The sequence below is a fragment of the Lipotes vexillifer genome, unplaced genomic scaffold, assembly GCF_000442215.2.
Source record: "Lipotes vexillifer unplaced genomic scaffold, Lipotes_vexillifer_v1.1 scaffold240, whole genome shotgun sequence".
Taxonomy (NCBI): Eukaryota; Metazoa; Chordata; class Mammalia; order Artiodactyla; family Lipotidae; genus Lipotes; species Lipotes vexillifer.
The window spans coordinates 2,389,545-2,405,400 of NW_006797481.1; the positions used below are offsets into that span (position 1 = coordinate 2,389,545).

Below are 15,856 nucleotides of genomic sequence, written 5' to 3' on the forward strand. Positions count from 1 at the left end.
AAGCAGCTGTATGGGCAGCAGTTTAAGAATCAGAAGCATCCAGAGGAAGCAGGGGAGCCAAGGTAACTGCTGAGCACAAGAGAAGTCCCAGTTTCCCAAACTGGTAAGACAGGTTTCTTTGCTGGGTGACACGGTGGCAGTGCATATAGGTGAGTCACTGACCGCCTCCCAAATCTTCAGACCCAGATCAGAAGGTGCAAGGAGCATTCAATTCCACCTCCTTAAGCCACAGCCAGCTTCTCTGCTTTCTAAAATGTCCTCATGTCTCCTAGCGATAGAGACTCGTGCTGGATCCCAACGCAGGCCACAGCCTGGAAATCTGCCGAGAAGGGGCGGCAGCGGGACGCTGCCTCCTCAGGAATATTTTCAGAACAAGCTGCGAGAAAGGGAGATACACAAGGAATGCAGAAGCAGCACAGGATGAGAACAAAACCCGGGGATTAATTGTGCTGGTCTTGTGATGCCAACAAAGCTTGCTTGGCGAGGAGCGGCTGGGTCTCTCTTCTGTCCTCTCACGAAGTTCTCCCTTCAGCGGCCCGGCTATTTTGGGACCCTTGAGAAGGCCAAGTTCCAGATGTACCACAGAGAAAGATCTTGTTTCAGACAACAAGGCTGGCCCGTCACTCACCGGGCAATGTCACTTCTCACCAAGCAGAGGCTGGGCAACTGAAACCAGGGACCCCCATGGCTTCCGGTCCTGACGACCTCCTGAGCACTAGAGGGTCCTCTTATGGACGAGGGGGCTGAGGATTTGTGCCACTGACACACACCCGAGTGGGTGAACTATTGTGAAGGAGCGTGATCCTTCCTCACGAGGCATCCCTCTGAACTGCAAACGAACGCCAAGAGCGGAGGCTCTAGGAGCTTCAGGGTGTAATTCCCAGAGGTGCAAAACTGGTCACAAGTGGGGAAACCGGAGGGCTGACCCTGGAACTTAGCCCTTTTAGACCCATGAACTGCTTGCCTCCTGCAGAGCCCCGCCCCAGAGGGCCTCCAGCACGAAGGAGAGGCAAGGGTGTTGCCATGTCCTTGGGGATGCCAGCAGACAGGCACTCTCAGATTAGAATACCCACGTGCTCAGGGCAGCGGCATTATTTTAGCCTGCTTAACTCAGGTCACTCAAGAGCAGGGAGTGGGTCCAGGCCTCACATTCAGAACCAAATTCCTGCCATGAGAGGGACACCAAAAGGGAGGCAGCAAGAGGGACCGAAGAAACGCCTTGCTGCTCGGAGCTGACTCCCCACAGGCCGTCCGGGCATTTTCTCCACGTACTGGGCACCTTCCTTCCAGCCTGGAGCAGGGGCCTGGATGCGTGCTGGGGCATCGTCTCTGCGGGCTTCCTCCTGGCCACGCACAAAAGCAGAGCTGAGCAGTCAGCAGCCCTCATCCGCTGACTGGCCCCTGGTCAACGTCCTGCTCCCGAGTTGCTTGGTACCATGGGATCACCAAACCAGCGAGGCACAATCCCTGCCAACTGGGGGCTGCATGAAACAAACAGGAAGCAAAACTACCTGCAAAGCACAGGAGGCCCTGCGGATGAGGGACCGCCTGGGCTTTTCTAGTAGGAGGGGGCTTTCCTAGAGAGGATGCAAGTTCATTCTCACCTCTGTTAGTAACAGTTCTTTCATCTGGGGTAATTCTCTTAACCTCAGTGAGCCTTAATCCCCTTTTCTAGAAAATGAGCTAGCAACACCCACTTCATAGGACTGTCGTGAGGTTTTACGAGAGCACATCAAAAGGGATGCCCCCCCACCAAAAAAAAAGAGTGATGCCGGGAAGGCCAAAAGGCATGTGAATCCCCCCTAAACAGGCCCATGACTATGCTCCTCAGACCCCAAAGTGTCAGAGGAATCAAAGCTGAAGGATGAAGTTAGCTGGTGGTGACTGGAATAGAACGGTGACTGCACCTGGAGAAAACGGAGTCGTCTGGGAAGGAACCTTCGGAGGGGATGGAAATGTTCTCCGTCTTTCTCTGGGTGGTGGTAAACGGGTGTACATCCGTGTCGAAGTCTCTCACACCCCCCACTTCCCTGGGAGCCCCACATTGCCCCTCCCCTGCCACATTCCACCCACACTGTCCAGACCGAACAGGTGAGGGCTGCCACCCCCAGCATCGCCACACAGCCAGCTGCTGGCTGGGCCTCCACCTCAGACCCTCCCGGGCCTGGAAGCCGTACAGAGGCCTGGCTGAGGCTTGCCCGCTCCTGGGGGAAGCCCCCGGATCCAGAAGGTACTGGAGCGGGCCTGCCATGAGTTGTGCTTTTGACGCATCTCCCTGAGCATATTTTGTGCCTCAACTGAAAAAGAAAAGGGAAGAAAAAGGAAGGAAGAAAGGAAGGCGGGCGGGAGAGCAGTTCCGCCTGCCCCAGGGGCTGCGACAACGGAGGCAATACCTGACCTGGTCTTGGGAGTAGTGCCATGTCCGGGTCAGTGGAGGGAGCGTGCGGTCATCGCAGACAGGGCTGGGGGTGTCAAGGGCCCAAGCTGGAAGGCAGGGTGGCTACGGGAGGCCTGGAGGCTGCTTTCCTACAGTCCTGAGGTCTGCACTCCTGGTTCCGTGTGAATTAACGACCCATTTATGACATGTGATAAAAACCCACACATCTCTCATGATGGCCTCTGAAAGAAGGCGGGCTGCCTTGCCACTCTGGTGGGGGCTTTGTTTAGAAAATACTGCTTTAGGTAAGTTAAAAAGACCACCTCACTTCTACAGGATAGAAAAGTAACACTTCTACGTGAATAATTTAAACTGAAAGGAGACGCCCACCCATAACAGGGTCTGCGCCAGACGCTGACACCACCTGCTTCTACTCGCCTCTCATCAGAGCCCTGTCAACAACAAGCGCTTCAGTTTTACTAACCAAAAAGCACCGCCCAAAAGAGTTAAATTGCCCTTCCTATCTTCTGTGGTGTTTTCATCACAGTCTAGTTAAAAAAAAAAAAAAAAAAAAAGACGTAATTTTTTTCAAAGGAAAAAGGTTGTTTTTCTCTTTTTGGCCACGCCGCACGGCATGTAGGATCAAACCCACACCCCCTGCATTGGCAGGGCAGAGTCTTAACCGCTGGACCGCCAGGGAAGTCCAAGAAAAAAGTTTTTTAAATGTTTAATATTTATAATTCTCCTAGAATATGACTAGAACGTGTCTCCTCAGTCCCGTAAGAAGTGTCCTCGAGTTCAAGCCCAACCAGCATCTTTCACAGAGGAAAGGCACTACCTGCCCCACCCTGACTTCGCTGGGGACTGGGGACTCCTTCTCCTGGGGGTTGCACTTCTGTGTGACCCCCGTGATAGGGTCGGGGTGCCATCACAGTCACCAAGCAGATGACGGCCAGCCCTGCCTCCTCATCACCACCTGCCTAAGCTCCCTAAGGAGCAGTGACGGCATTACAGGAAGTGTTTTCCAATCAGCTCAGCTCATTATCCTTATCTGTGGGCAGAGCCATCAGGAATACATACATATGAAATCCAATTAGGAAATAAGAGCCTGACTTCCACTGCTTATCTCACTGCATTAATTTATAAAATGAACTGGTTCAAGCTTCCTCTTTGTGCATTGCATTAAAATCCTCTGCGGGTGCCAAACAACTCCATGAGGAGGCCGGGATAAAAAGCAGGGAAAACTACCTCAGGTGAGCCCAAGTCTGCCCTGTAGAGTACGAGATATTATTACTAGACAAGCCTGGGGCCAGGTTCTGAGCTTGGATGAGCCCGTGGCTCACACAGGTCTTGTCTGCTTAAGAGCACAACTAAACTTCACTACTGAGTTTTAGTAACAATGTGGCTGCTTAGGGGACAGCTAGGAGACTTGGAAAGAGGCTGCGCTTGGTCCTAAAGCTGACTCTGCCCTGAAATACGTGAGCTACGCAAGCAGCTCACATCCCCTCCCTGGGCCTTAGTTTCCTCAGCTGCGAAATGAAGGGGAGGCCCAGATGTTCTGTAAAGCAGTGGGCCTCAGACTCTAGGGGGCGTCCGGAGCGCCCAGGAAATGCAAAAAGGTGCAGACGCTACGTTCAGACCCCAACAAAGTCTGACTCAGGAGGTGTGGGCAAGTCCAGCCCCCATGGCACTGGGAGCACTGACCTAAAGGAGGTTCCTTGCAGCCCTGACATTCTCCGTGACCTCTGATTCCAAGATCTCTTCTAGGTCTAAACACCTACATAAAGCTCAAAAACAAGGAAAAGCTGACGTGGCGGAAATCTAAAAGTGACCGCTCTTGACTGCACCCAGTTAAATCACATTAGAACTCTCTGGAATTCAAGGTGCTCCAGAGTTGCATGAACCAAGTGAAGAGGAGGAAGCCGCTGACCTTGCACCTTAAAAGCAGGGTGGAACCATGAACCCTGAAAACGGCGGCGTCCCTGTGAGCTCCGACCCCAGCTCCACGGTACAGTGCTCTTTCAAACTGGGGCTCAACACCTACAGACCACAGTCTGAATGAAGGGGAACAGCGACAAAGGCCACTCTGAGGGCTGCCCTGCAGCACCTCCGCCTCGACAGCCTGGAGTCCTAAGTAGGGCACAGATTCTATCAACTGGGTTTTTAGGCCAGAAGAGTCTCACGCCTGCCAGGCAGTGACTTTTACTAAAGACACTTCAGAACTCCTAAAACAAAGAAAAAAAGATGGCGGGAAATAAGAATCCTGGGACTCCCCATTTAGCGAGGACGTGGATCAAAATAAAGCGGCTTGGGGCTTCCCTGGTGGTGCAGTGGTTAAGAGTCCGCCTGCCAATGCGGACATGGGTTCGTGCCCCGGTCTGGGAGGATCCCACGTGCCGCGGAGCGGCTGGGCCCGTGAGCCGTGGCCGCTGAGCGTGCGTGTCCGGAGCCTGTGCTCAGCAACGAGAGAGGCCACAACAGTGAGAGGCCCGCGTACCGCAAAATAAATAAATAAATAAATAAAGTGGCTTGGCTTGCCTCTTTCAGGCAGGAAGCAAAACAAAAGAAAAACTTCCTTCTAAAGCGCACATAGAGACCTGAGCTTCAACATTCTACCAAAACTTTCCATTTGGTATTACAGGCCACAGACATGAAATAAGGTATTGCCAATGTGATATATAAAGAGATATCTACATCCCCACAGCCGAACTCAAAGTTCCCACTGGAATGTGGTAAAAGGTCTCTTCCACTGCCCCCAGCCCTGTTTGGGGCATGTAATGGACTTTGGGCAAATTCTGCATAATAAGTAAAGTCCACATCCACCAAAGTCTGTTTACAGCACTCCTAGTGAGACAAGAGTCTGTGCTGTAAGCAATCTAGTCCCAGGTGCTTGGAGGTTTTAACTGATATGCCCTGTTATTAAAGTATGTATACTTATCTACAAAGAGTTACAGATGTAGAAAATAAACTTATGGTACCAGGAGGTAAGGGGTGGGGGAGGGATAAATTGGAAGATTGGGATTGACACATACCCACTACTACACATAAAATAGACAGCTAATAAGGACCTACTGTGTAGCACAGGGAACTCTACTCAATATTGTGTATTGGCCTATATGAGAAAAGAATCTAAAAAAGAGTGGATATATGGGTATGTATAACAGATTCACGTTGCTGTACACCTGAAACTAACGCAACATTGTAAATCAACTATACCCCAATAAAAATTTTAAAAAAAGTATGTATAGTTGATCCTGGGATTACTGAGATGGGTGTCCCTATGTGCTTCTGCTAGGGAAAAGCACATTTTAAAGATGTGCTTAAAATGAGAGAGATGAGCCCCTGTTTTCAAGTTGCCATTCAGGACTCCAATCCCGCCCTGCTGCTCGCCAGGTGTGTGCCCTCGTATGGGACTCCTTGCTACTAAGACTCAGTTCCCCCAGCTATAAAAATCCCCATGCCTTCCAGGGCTTTTTGCAAGATTTAAGTGAAATAAGGCACGAGAAAGTCTTTGTAAACTCTGAGCTGTCCCATGCCCTATACAACTACGTTCCTCCATTCCACAAATAGTTATTGACGAACCCAGCTTTTCCCAAGCAACAGTTGGTTGGGCCTATTGTTTACAGAGTTGCGAATTTGGGTTTAATTCTTCAGTGATCTCACCAAGTTGGTAATGAGCCTGTTAGAGTCTGAAGCCCCTTTATCTGAGAGTCTTAAGAGCACTAATTAGCAGGGATGGCACTTTCTCTGCTAAGAAATTATCTAAAGTTTCACAACCTGGAAGCAAACACAGCTAAAAACAACTCTAGGGGCCTCAGCCCTAAACTCCCCTCTCTCTTCAACAGGCCCCAGGCGCTGAAGAGGTCTGCCTTGGAGACAAACTCACCTGAGAATCAACATGCAACCTGCAGTGACTGTGGTTCCTGCACACATGCCCCTGAGACCCAGGGGAAAGAGCCAAGCCAGGCTGCGGCAGGAGGCATCTGGGAGTAGAACATCTGCTGGTGTCCCCCTAATATTCTCAGTGTGTCCCCCCAGGGCGTATAAGCAGTCTCCAGGCCACAGCTGGGTATGTCCCCTGCTGGGGAGAGCGCTCGGGGCTCAGAGTCCCCCATGGGCCCCCTGGACCCCTCCTCAAGGATACCATGGAGCAGATGTGGCCCAAGGTCACATGGGAAGTGACTGCAGAACCAGGAAGAGAATCCCGGTCACTGGGGTTCAGCTCCTGAGCTCAACGGCTTCAGGGAAATTAAAGACTACCTACTTCCTCTTCAGGAAAAAAAAAAAAAAGCATAGGGATCAATCTAAAGGCATAAATCACAAACGGAAAAGTACCTGAAACTTCCATATTAGGAAGCGAAATCTTGTCTGAATTTAGATAAAGAGACCTCTTCATCCCCATGGACACATTTCCATGGGTTTCTCAAGGTTCTTTCTCAGACTCAGGTAGAACACTGTTCAGTCACCGGGCTCCTCCATCTGTGAGATGTCAACCATGCAAAGCATCTGTTGTTACCAGGGTGCTGGGCTTCACTGGACATGTATTTTGTACAAAACACAGTTTCGCAAAAGAAAAAAATCTCCAATTCATCAACCACAGCTCCGGCAAGGGGAGACTCTCACAGATGGTGGCAGTCTTGGGGGGATTGCTGGAGGGACTCCTCCCCGACCCTAAGCAGCTTCTCAAAGCATTCCTTCCCCAGCAACCACCCTCCCCCAAAAGGGTGGTGGCAATTAGAAACCCCCTGCCTCTCTCCTTCCACCCACGATGACATTTCCCCCCCTTAGGGCAGGGTCCAGTACACCTGTGCAGACGGCCAGCCCCTCGTTTAACGTGGCTCCGTTTCCCCGCAACACCACTGGGCACTTGGTCGGTCCTCAGGCCTGTGCAGAGACTTGGAGGGAGAGCCCCGCCTCAAGCAGTCGGGATTCAGGGTAAACACAGCGCCCCCTGCAGAACACAGGGTACACAATTCCCCTGGCCCATCTTGGGCAGGGGATCTGGGGTGAGTCCACAGGCTGATGAGGCTGTGGGCTGCAGGTCTGGCTGAGAGCCTTCATCTGCCCTCACGCTGAGTTACTGCCCAGCACCTACCACCCCCACGAGGGACACAGGAAACCCCCGGGAAGGGTGCTGAGGGTGTCCGGACACTGGTGGAAGGAGAGTCAGCTAAAGTGGTCCAGGGGCAATAAGAAGAGGCCTTGCCTTGGGAAACGAGACTTCATACCCATCTGGGAACGAAGAGACCCACGTCCAGCCAGCACTGTCCACTCTGTGGGAAAGCCAAGCGCCTGTGAATCCCCTCCGACTTCTTGGCGAAGACTGGGACTGTCGCCACGGACCACACACATGCCTCAGGTCAGGCCCTGGCTCATCACTTTCCCGATCCTCACGACCCTGCTGTACAGGTACTGGTGTATGCCCATTTCTCAGAAGGAGAGACTGAGGCTCGGGGAAGGTGAGTGATTTACCTGAGATCACCAGAACCCAGGTCTGTCAGACGCCAAGGCCAGGGATACGTTAACCCTTTCACTATTCCTGCCACCCCTGTACACTGTGTGATAATGATTGGCTAATGTCTCCAAACCCTTCACCTTCTTGGGGTAAAACGCAGCAGGAGGGAAAGCATTTCATTTTGCCCAGTTGGAGCTGGGCTGAGGCACAGACCTGGAACATTCAGTTCAAGTGTGGTCTCGGTCAGGGAGCCAGGGCTTGATGCTGAGTCACTGCCTGGCTGAGGCAGGGCAGCGAGAGCGGGGCTCACCTCTGAGTCACCACAGCCCCAAGACTCCACACAAGCCCAGCATGGGGCCTCTGCAGGGACAGAACCCAAGTCTAGCCCAGCAGGAGAGCTGGTCCTGCTCTGACACTCAGGGTCCATGGGATAATCTGGAAGATTCAAAAGCGATGTGGCTGGCTGCCTTCTCTGCCACACACGTCCTTTCCTTTCTTCCTGCTGTTTCCATTTCTAAACTATTCATTCTTTCTTTCTTTGTCCAAGAAGAATTTTTAAAATAACTGAAAAGAACAACAATTCTACTTTAAATTAAATTAAATTTTCAAGAAACTGAGGAAGTTACTTCAAAATAGGAAATGTTTGTTCTTCAAAAGGATGCTAAGGCATTTTCAGGGGAAAGTCTCGCCTCAATCACTAGGGACACGGCTCTGCGCGGGGACTCGGGAGGCGCACTGTTTACAGGCTCCTAATGTAGGCAGCAGGCAATCTACAATCCTGGGCGCTTCAGAATTGACAGTGAATAAGAGGCTTCGCTCTGCAGCGTCTGATCTTACTGCCAGCCTCATGGACAAAAAAACTGGAGAGAGACTCCTTCCGTGGCGCCGGGGCTGCTCTCTGCCGCTGTGGCTTAGCGGCGTCTGGCTGTTGCCAGCAACTGGCCTCCCCGGCAGGCCTGCTCCAAGACGCTGTGTCACTGGCGGGGACAAAAAAGAGCTTCTCCAGACCCATGAGAATGAGAAAAGGCCATTCAGAAATTCAATAAAAAGGAACCGGCTCCCGGGAGACATTTGGGAGCAGAAGACAACACTGCTTAGGAACCAACAGGAGGCTTCCCGCGACATGCTCTTCAGTAAGGGATGCTTTCCTTCAACCAGCCTGTCCACTCCGGAGCCCAGGCCCGTGTTTTACTCTTCCCCGTGCAGAATCCTTCACACACTGAGCCTGCAGCCCCTGCTGGGCTCTGAGAGGCAGAAAGGGGAAAGAGACGCAGACGGTGCCTCTGGGACTCCCAGCCCACAGGGACGTGACCCCAAGGCAAAGCAGAAAAGGGCTGCCTTTTGGAAGAAAGGTTCGAATGGAAGTAATGTGGAGTCCAGAGCAGGTACAGCCTACTTCACCGGAGAGACGGAATGAATGCTTTGTGGAAAATGGCACCGGAGGAGGCAGAACTATCCTCTGTGTGGCCTTTAACACCATGACTTGCAGAGAGCAGGTGCTCAAAAATGTCGGAAGAGATGAATGAGTGAAGACTGGGGGCCATCTTCTAGGTTCAGACCCAGGCTCAGGAAATGAGCCAACATTTCTGATCGGCTGTAAGAGATGGACTCAAGGCTGTTTATCAGCAGAACTGTGCCTGGCGAGCTCGGAGCATAAAGGACTGAGTATAAAGAAGCAGCCAGGTCCACTAGCGGCAAGCCTGTCTGTCACCTGGGGCGGGGTGAGGGGTGGGTGGTAAACCTCTGGCCACAACAGTCTTTCTGTTTCGTCATAGCTGACAGGCCAGGCACATCCTCTCTCTCCAAGTCTGTTTCCTCAGGCATAAGGTGAGCCTGACAGCTTCCACCTTAGTGAGCTGCTTTGAGGATTTAAAGAGAGGTTTGGAGAAGCACCCACCTGCATCTGGCACATATCTATAAATATGTTGACAGACAAAAAAATAGTTCATCCCTTCCTAAAGAAATTCTCTCTGCTTAAGCTTTTACAAGCTGCCTGGCTTGCTGAAAAGCTGCCAAGGCCCCCAAAGAAATTGTCATAGAAATATGTGAAGAGTTTGAGAACACCAGATAGCTCACGCAGCTGCACACGCCAAACAAGGGCTAGAGATCAGCTTCCACATCTGCAAAAGGAGGGGATCTGGAGCCTAGCTTCAAAAGTCCAACTGTGAGTCTGAGGGCTGAGGCACAAAAGGGTGTGTAGACTTGATTCACGAGCAATGGGGAGCCGGGAGGGGCTGGAGAATTCCTCAGTCAGGTATGAGAGAGGTCTCCTCGGTGTCCATCAGCACTAGAGGGTCCTCGGAGGTTCCTAATAAGCAAGGCCTTTGTCTCCTGCTCCCCGTTTTTCTATATAAGGTCTTAAACATGTAAGAGCAACGTGAAGACAGCAAAACTATGAAGGAAGGAGTCGGTTTGGACTCCGCATGGTTTCTTAATTTCTACGAAAAATACCAGATCATTTTAAAATGTCAATAGGAAGTAACAGACATGCGGAGTGGTTTATATAAGGCAACCGTGTGTCATTCCAGAAACGAGGACAGTGCTAATCAAGCCTCATGGGTGGTATGAAGCCTTCTGACTCACAGGCAGCCCAACAGCAACAAACAATCAAGCCTTCCCGGCCCTGGCTAACGTCAAACGCTGCCACGGTTCCCAGGCACTGACTCTACCCTTGTAAAGGGTAAATATACTCCACAAAACAGGGGACAAGTTTTGCTCAGTTCTTGCATAAGCCAAACACAGACTGTTCTTTAGAGGGAAAATGAAGGTCCCGGATGAGCTGGACTCGTAAGGCATCTGACCGTGCTCTTTATCCACCCCCAGCAAATCACTATTCATCAGTCATAAAGACATGTGCTCCGGAGTAACTGCAGCTTCCTGGAAATACAAAGGAGAGAATGGCCACTCATTTCCTGACTGTGCTCCAATTCTAAGAGGCACAAGAGCTTGCAGTCAATCTGCAAAGAACAAGGTGATCTCATCTTTAAGAAAATTCAGGAGGCGCCGCTGAACATGAAGGGGAAGAAATGGGGCTCTACATTCAAAACATTTCCGATTTCCTCTGAAAGGATGTTCCTGTCTCACACAGAGCCTGAGGATAATCTGTCAAATTACTGTGGTGAGATTCTGCCGGCAGCGGAAGACAAGAGGGAGAGACTCTGGCTTGCTTCTTCCTGGGGTTCAGGAGGGTCTCGGGACCACCTCCCCACACCCGGCACTGGCACCCCACCAAGCTCCACCCCTCCCCACGCCACCCCTATCTTCGTTCCCAGAAGCCACGCACCGGGCAAGTTTCATCACAAAGGAAGGGAGGCTCTGGTGATGGCTCCGCAGGTTAGATGTTGAGCAGGCCCCTTGAGGATGCCAAGGCCTACGCAGGCGCACGTGAAGTCACAGCTCCCCCTCCCCCCTAAGAAGTGGGGTCACTGTCCTTCGGTGGCTCCCAAATGCCAGACTGCTGGAACCAAGAACCAAGAGGGAAGCTTTTTTGACATACAGATTTCTGGGCCCTACCCTGAGCAACTCGGATTGAACAAGGGGGTACCCAGCTGGCAACGTGTGTTCTTAAAAGGCTTCCCTGGTGGCGCAGTGGTTGAGAGTCCGCCTGCCGATGCAGCAGACACGGGTTTGTGCTCCGGTCCGGGAGGATCCCACATGCTGCAGAGTGGCTGGGCCCGTGAGCCATGGCCACTGAGCCTGCGCGTCTGGAGCCTGTGCTCTGCAACGGGAGAGGCCACAACAGTGAGAGGCCCGCGTACCGCCAAAAAAAAAAAAGTCTTCCCTGGAGACTGCCAAGTTCGTGCCGGGGACCTCCAAGACCGCCACAGCTAGAACAGCCCTGCTCCTCCAGGGAGGAGGGTCTCTCTCTGGTCACAGGAAGGTTTGTGAGGCAGCAGCACAGCGCCACACTCCAAAATATCTGGCCTCTGTTTATTTAGCAAGAGAGCCTGGAGGAGTGGCTGCACAGAAACTGTACATCCCCTGATTCCAAAGTGGACGTCAAGCCCTCTGCCAGAGATGGGGCCTGGACTGGTATGAAATTGCCAGGAGATTAGTGGGAAGCCCACGTGTGCAGAAAATTGATATCCGGGAAGACTGCAGGTTCAGTTGCTCAGAGTGGAGCTGGATTAAGTCCAAAGCCTTTGCCTCTAGCTGTCCTGCCTCTGCAATGAAGGGCAAGACACTTGCTTTCAGTTGCCGCCTCTGTAAAAATGGGATGAAAAGTCACTCTAACCACCTCAGGGGAATGAGAGAGGATCAATCGTAAGACAACAGAGGATAAGACTAAACCAAAGTTCTAATCTTTTTCTTCTTTCCACGAAAGCCATTTCTGTACCTACATGGTTAAACTGTAAACACCCAGAAGCTGTCTTCTCCAGAAGAGGGCTTTCTCTGTTTTTCATGCTCAATGAATAGCTCTTTATTTTTTTATTTTCTATTTTTTTGCAGTACGCGGGCCTCTCACCGCTGTGGCCTCTCCCGTTGCGGAGCACAGGCTCCGGACGCGCAGGCTCAGCGGCCATGGCTCACGGGCCCAGCCGCTCCACGGCATGCGGGATCCTCCCGGACCAGGGCATGAACCCGTGTCCCCTGCATCGGCAGGCGGACTCCCAACCACTGCGCCACCAGGGAAGCCCGAATAGCTCTTTATTGATTGACAGCATCCCCTCTTGAAAGTAAGGATGCTCAGAGGGTCCTCTTAGCTCAGTTCCTCTAAAATCACCCTTTGTTTTCTGCCAGAGCCCTTTTCTCATTCCACATTAAGAAACCAAATTTCGAATATAAAGTAACAGTGAAGGATTTTCCATTGTATTTACTCTGGAGTAAGGTGTCATTCATATAAGTGAAAGTGAATTAGTCACATAGATGTTCTGTGTATATCAAAGCACAGTCTTGAAAGCAATGAAGCCCAGAGCTAATGAACTGAATGTTCGTTTTCTCCCTATGTTTTGGTACCATGCTGAGAAATCTCAAGTAATTAATTTGGTAAAGAGAGCTCTTTTCTTGAGTTGATCACATCCAGCCATCACCACCTAAGTAGTCACAGAACAGAAGTCAGCCACCCAATACTTGATGGTTGGGAGGATACAAAAATTATCAAGTATTCCAGCCTGCACACTTCATAGTTTCGTAAAAATTTAAGACCTCTGAACAGATACACTGCCTCTTATCGACTTTTCAGTGTAGTTCTCTCTTTGCTCTTGGTACTAGCTGAGTGGCCTCTGGAAACACACTTGAACTCTCTGGGTTGTTTTTTGGTTTTTTTGCGTTTTTTTAATAAATTTATTTATTACGTGGGCTCCGTAGTTGTGGCTCACGGGCTCTAGAGGGCAGGCTCAGTAGTTGTGGCGCACGGGCTTAGCTGCTCCAAGGCATGTGGGATCTTCCCGGACCAGGGCTCAAACCCGTGTCCCCTGCATTGTCAGGCGGATTCTTAACCACTACGCCACCAGCGAAGCCCCTCTCTGGGTTTCTTTCTCAGAAAAATAGAGGCTGGGGTAAAAGGTCTTTAAAGACCTTTCCACTTTAAAATTCTGACTGTTAAATTTTCAAATCAACTTTTCCGGCATCAGACTTCTGATTTAGTAGCTCGTATTTTCTACTTGTCGAGAACAATAATAGTAACTCAACCTGTTTTCTTCCCCCTTGAAGAAGTTTATAAAACCACAGCCTAACCCATCCACTGCACAGATGCACAAAGATCTCAACGTGCTGAGTGAGTTTCATGTTGAAAACAAAGTGCCAGCAAGGTGGGACTTAACACTGCACTCACAGTGGATATGTTCAAACTTGATCTTCACTCACCACCAAGGATGCCAGCGGATTCTCACCGTCCCTGTCTCTATAGGAAGGAAGCCTCAAAATGATACTTTTTTTGTTTTTTTGTGTTTTTTTGCCCACAGTAAAGATCTACATCCTTGCAGGCTGCAGTAACAGAGCTGGTTTGAAATGAGCATCAGTTTCACTCAATAATGGGCTGAACAGACAAGCAAAGTATATATGGTTATGCCCATCCCAGCTAATTATAGCCTCTGGTACTAATTTTCAGAAATAAATATACAATTAATTTCTTATAAATGTAAGCTGCTGAATTTACAATGTCTCACTGTTGGGCACCAGTCTTATAAATATTTTTAAGAAAAAACTGCATAAAAATGAAGGTGGATAACACAGATCTTTCTTCTAAAATAATGATTTATAAAGCATTTTTAATTTTGTGAATTTTTAAATCTTCAAAATAACTTACCAGCTCTCTGACTTTTATTTTTATTTTGCCCAGACAACGTAACACTACCCTTTAAGTATATTTCTTTTTGCCAAGCTTTATATTTTGAAAAAGCTCAAATTTATAGAAAATTACAAGAGTAGTACGATTAGTCATAATTTTTTAAGTTAACAGACTCATTCCAAGTTCCTATTTTCAAATTTTCATGCTTCTAAGGATTAAGTAGTATTTATCCCTGCATATATGTAAGTGAGGCATCCTTCTAATACAAAAGTATTACTACACAGTTATTTGTGTATTAGAAACAAATCTTAGGTATTTTAGTAACATAACAAGGAAGGGAATGTATTGCCATTTAAAAAAAAAAAAAAGTTTCTTTCTTGCCAGTGTGAGGCAATGTCTAAGGCAATAGCCAACTAGGAGACAGTCCCACATCTTTAGTTCAGAAACTGCCTGGAAGAACAGCATCTTGTTTTTAACAAGTCATACTAGAATATATTCTTAGTGAAAACAGTTTCAACCAATAATACAATTTTAATTTCAAATACAGAATGGGGGAAAAAAAAAGGAATGAATTTACATCCAGTCTCCTGAGTCACTCTGTGCCTGAGATGGGAGGGTGAAGTCAAGACACCTTCAATCGAATTCAGGAACTTTAGCAGGTAAAATTCCTAACAGACCCTAAAACACCCCCACCCCAGCTTGCCAATGGCCCCCCGGCGTCCGCCGAAGTTCGGTCAGCAGGGTGAAACCAGGATTTCGGCTCTGGAAGCCGGGCGGAGGCCGCGGCGGGGCCTGGCCTGGGCCTCCGATGCTGACCAGGCCGGCCTCCCCTCGTCTCCTGGCCCACGGCCCCTCGAATCGAGCCGGCGGGCCGGACCCGGCGCCACCGCGCGGGTCCCACTTCCCGCCCGACCCCCGGAAACCAAACGCGGCCCAGGGAGGACAGTCCTCTCCGGGACCTCCCCCTCGCCCCGACGCCGGCCACGGGAGGGGGCTCGTGCGGGGGGGGCAGCAGGCCGACCCCCTGAGAGCTGGTATCCTTCTGGGGGGGTCTGTGCGTCCCAGGTGGCCTTCACTGACCTCCGGGGCACCGGCTCAGGCGGGCTACGGCCGGCGGGCACCTGGCGCCTCGCGTCCCCGCAGCCCGGCCCAGTCCAGCCGTCCCCTACAGCCCTGTGCCGACCCCTGGCCGTCGAGGGGGGGGCCGCTGAGCCGGCGGCCTGCGGCGTGGGCCCTGCTCACCTTGGGGACCTCAGGGGGCACGCGCGGGTCGTTCCACGTCGTGGTACGGCTATTGTGGTCCACGAAGAAGGGCCAGCCGGTCTGCGGGTCGATCTTGATTTCCCAGCCAGGGGGCAGGGGGTCGCGGTCGCCGGCGCCACTGCCGGACGCCATCTGCACCATGGGCGAGTGGGTGGCAGCGCTCATGCTGGGTGGGGGTCGGCCCAGGGGGGCGGCCGCCGGGGTGCCGGATCGCGGGGTGCCGGGTCACGGGGTCGCGGGGTGCCGGACCTCCAGGTGCAGAGTCGCTCGCTAGCCGCGGCCGGAGCTAGAGTCGTGCGCGCGGCCGACGTGTCCGGGAAGCCGGCGCCGGGCACCTTTATGAATTAAAGGAGGGGGTGACGTGGCCGGAGAGGGCTGGAAGCGTCTGGAACTAGCCTCCTCGCTGCCAAAGGGGAAGGAGGAGATAAAGGGAGGTAGCAACTGGCCGGCTAGAAACTTCTGGTCCCATCCAGATAAGTTGGCGGCGGCGCCGCTTGGATGTGGAGCTCCGCCCTGAGTCATCAGCTATAAT

The 15,856-nt window shown here is 51.3% G+C and overlaps 1 protein-coding gene across 1 annotated transcript in view; it reads right to left on the reverse strand.

The window, feature by feature from the left end:
* BAG3 (BAG cochaperone 3) overlaps positions 1–15,511 on the reverse strand; it is a 22,483-nt gene extending 6,972 nt beyond the window's left edge. The window contains exon 1 of the mRNA XM_007469572.1: positions 15,304–15,511. Within this exon, the coding sequence (XP_007469634.1) occupies positions 15,304–15,489 (186 nt within the window). The 5' untranslated portion in view covers positions 15,490–15,511. The remainder of the gene's footprint in view (positions 1–15,303) is intronic.
* Between the last annotated feature and the right edge of the window lie 345 nt (positions 15,512–15,856).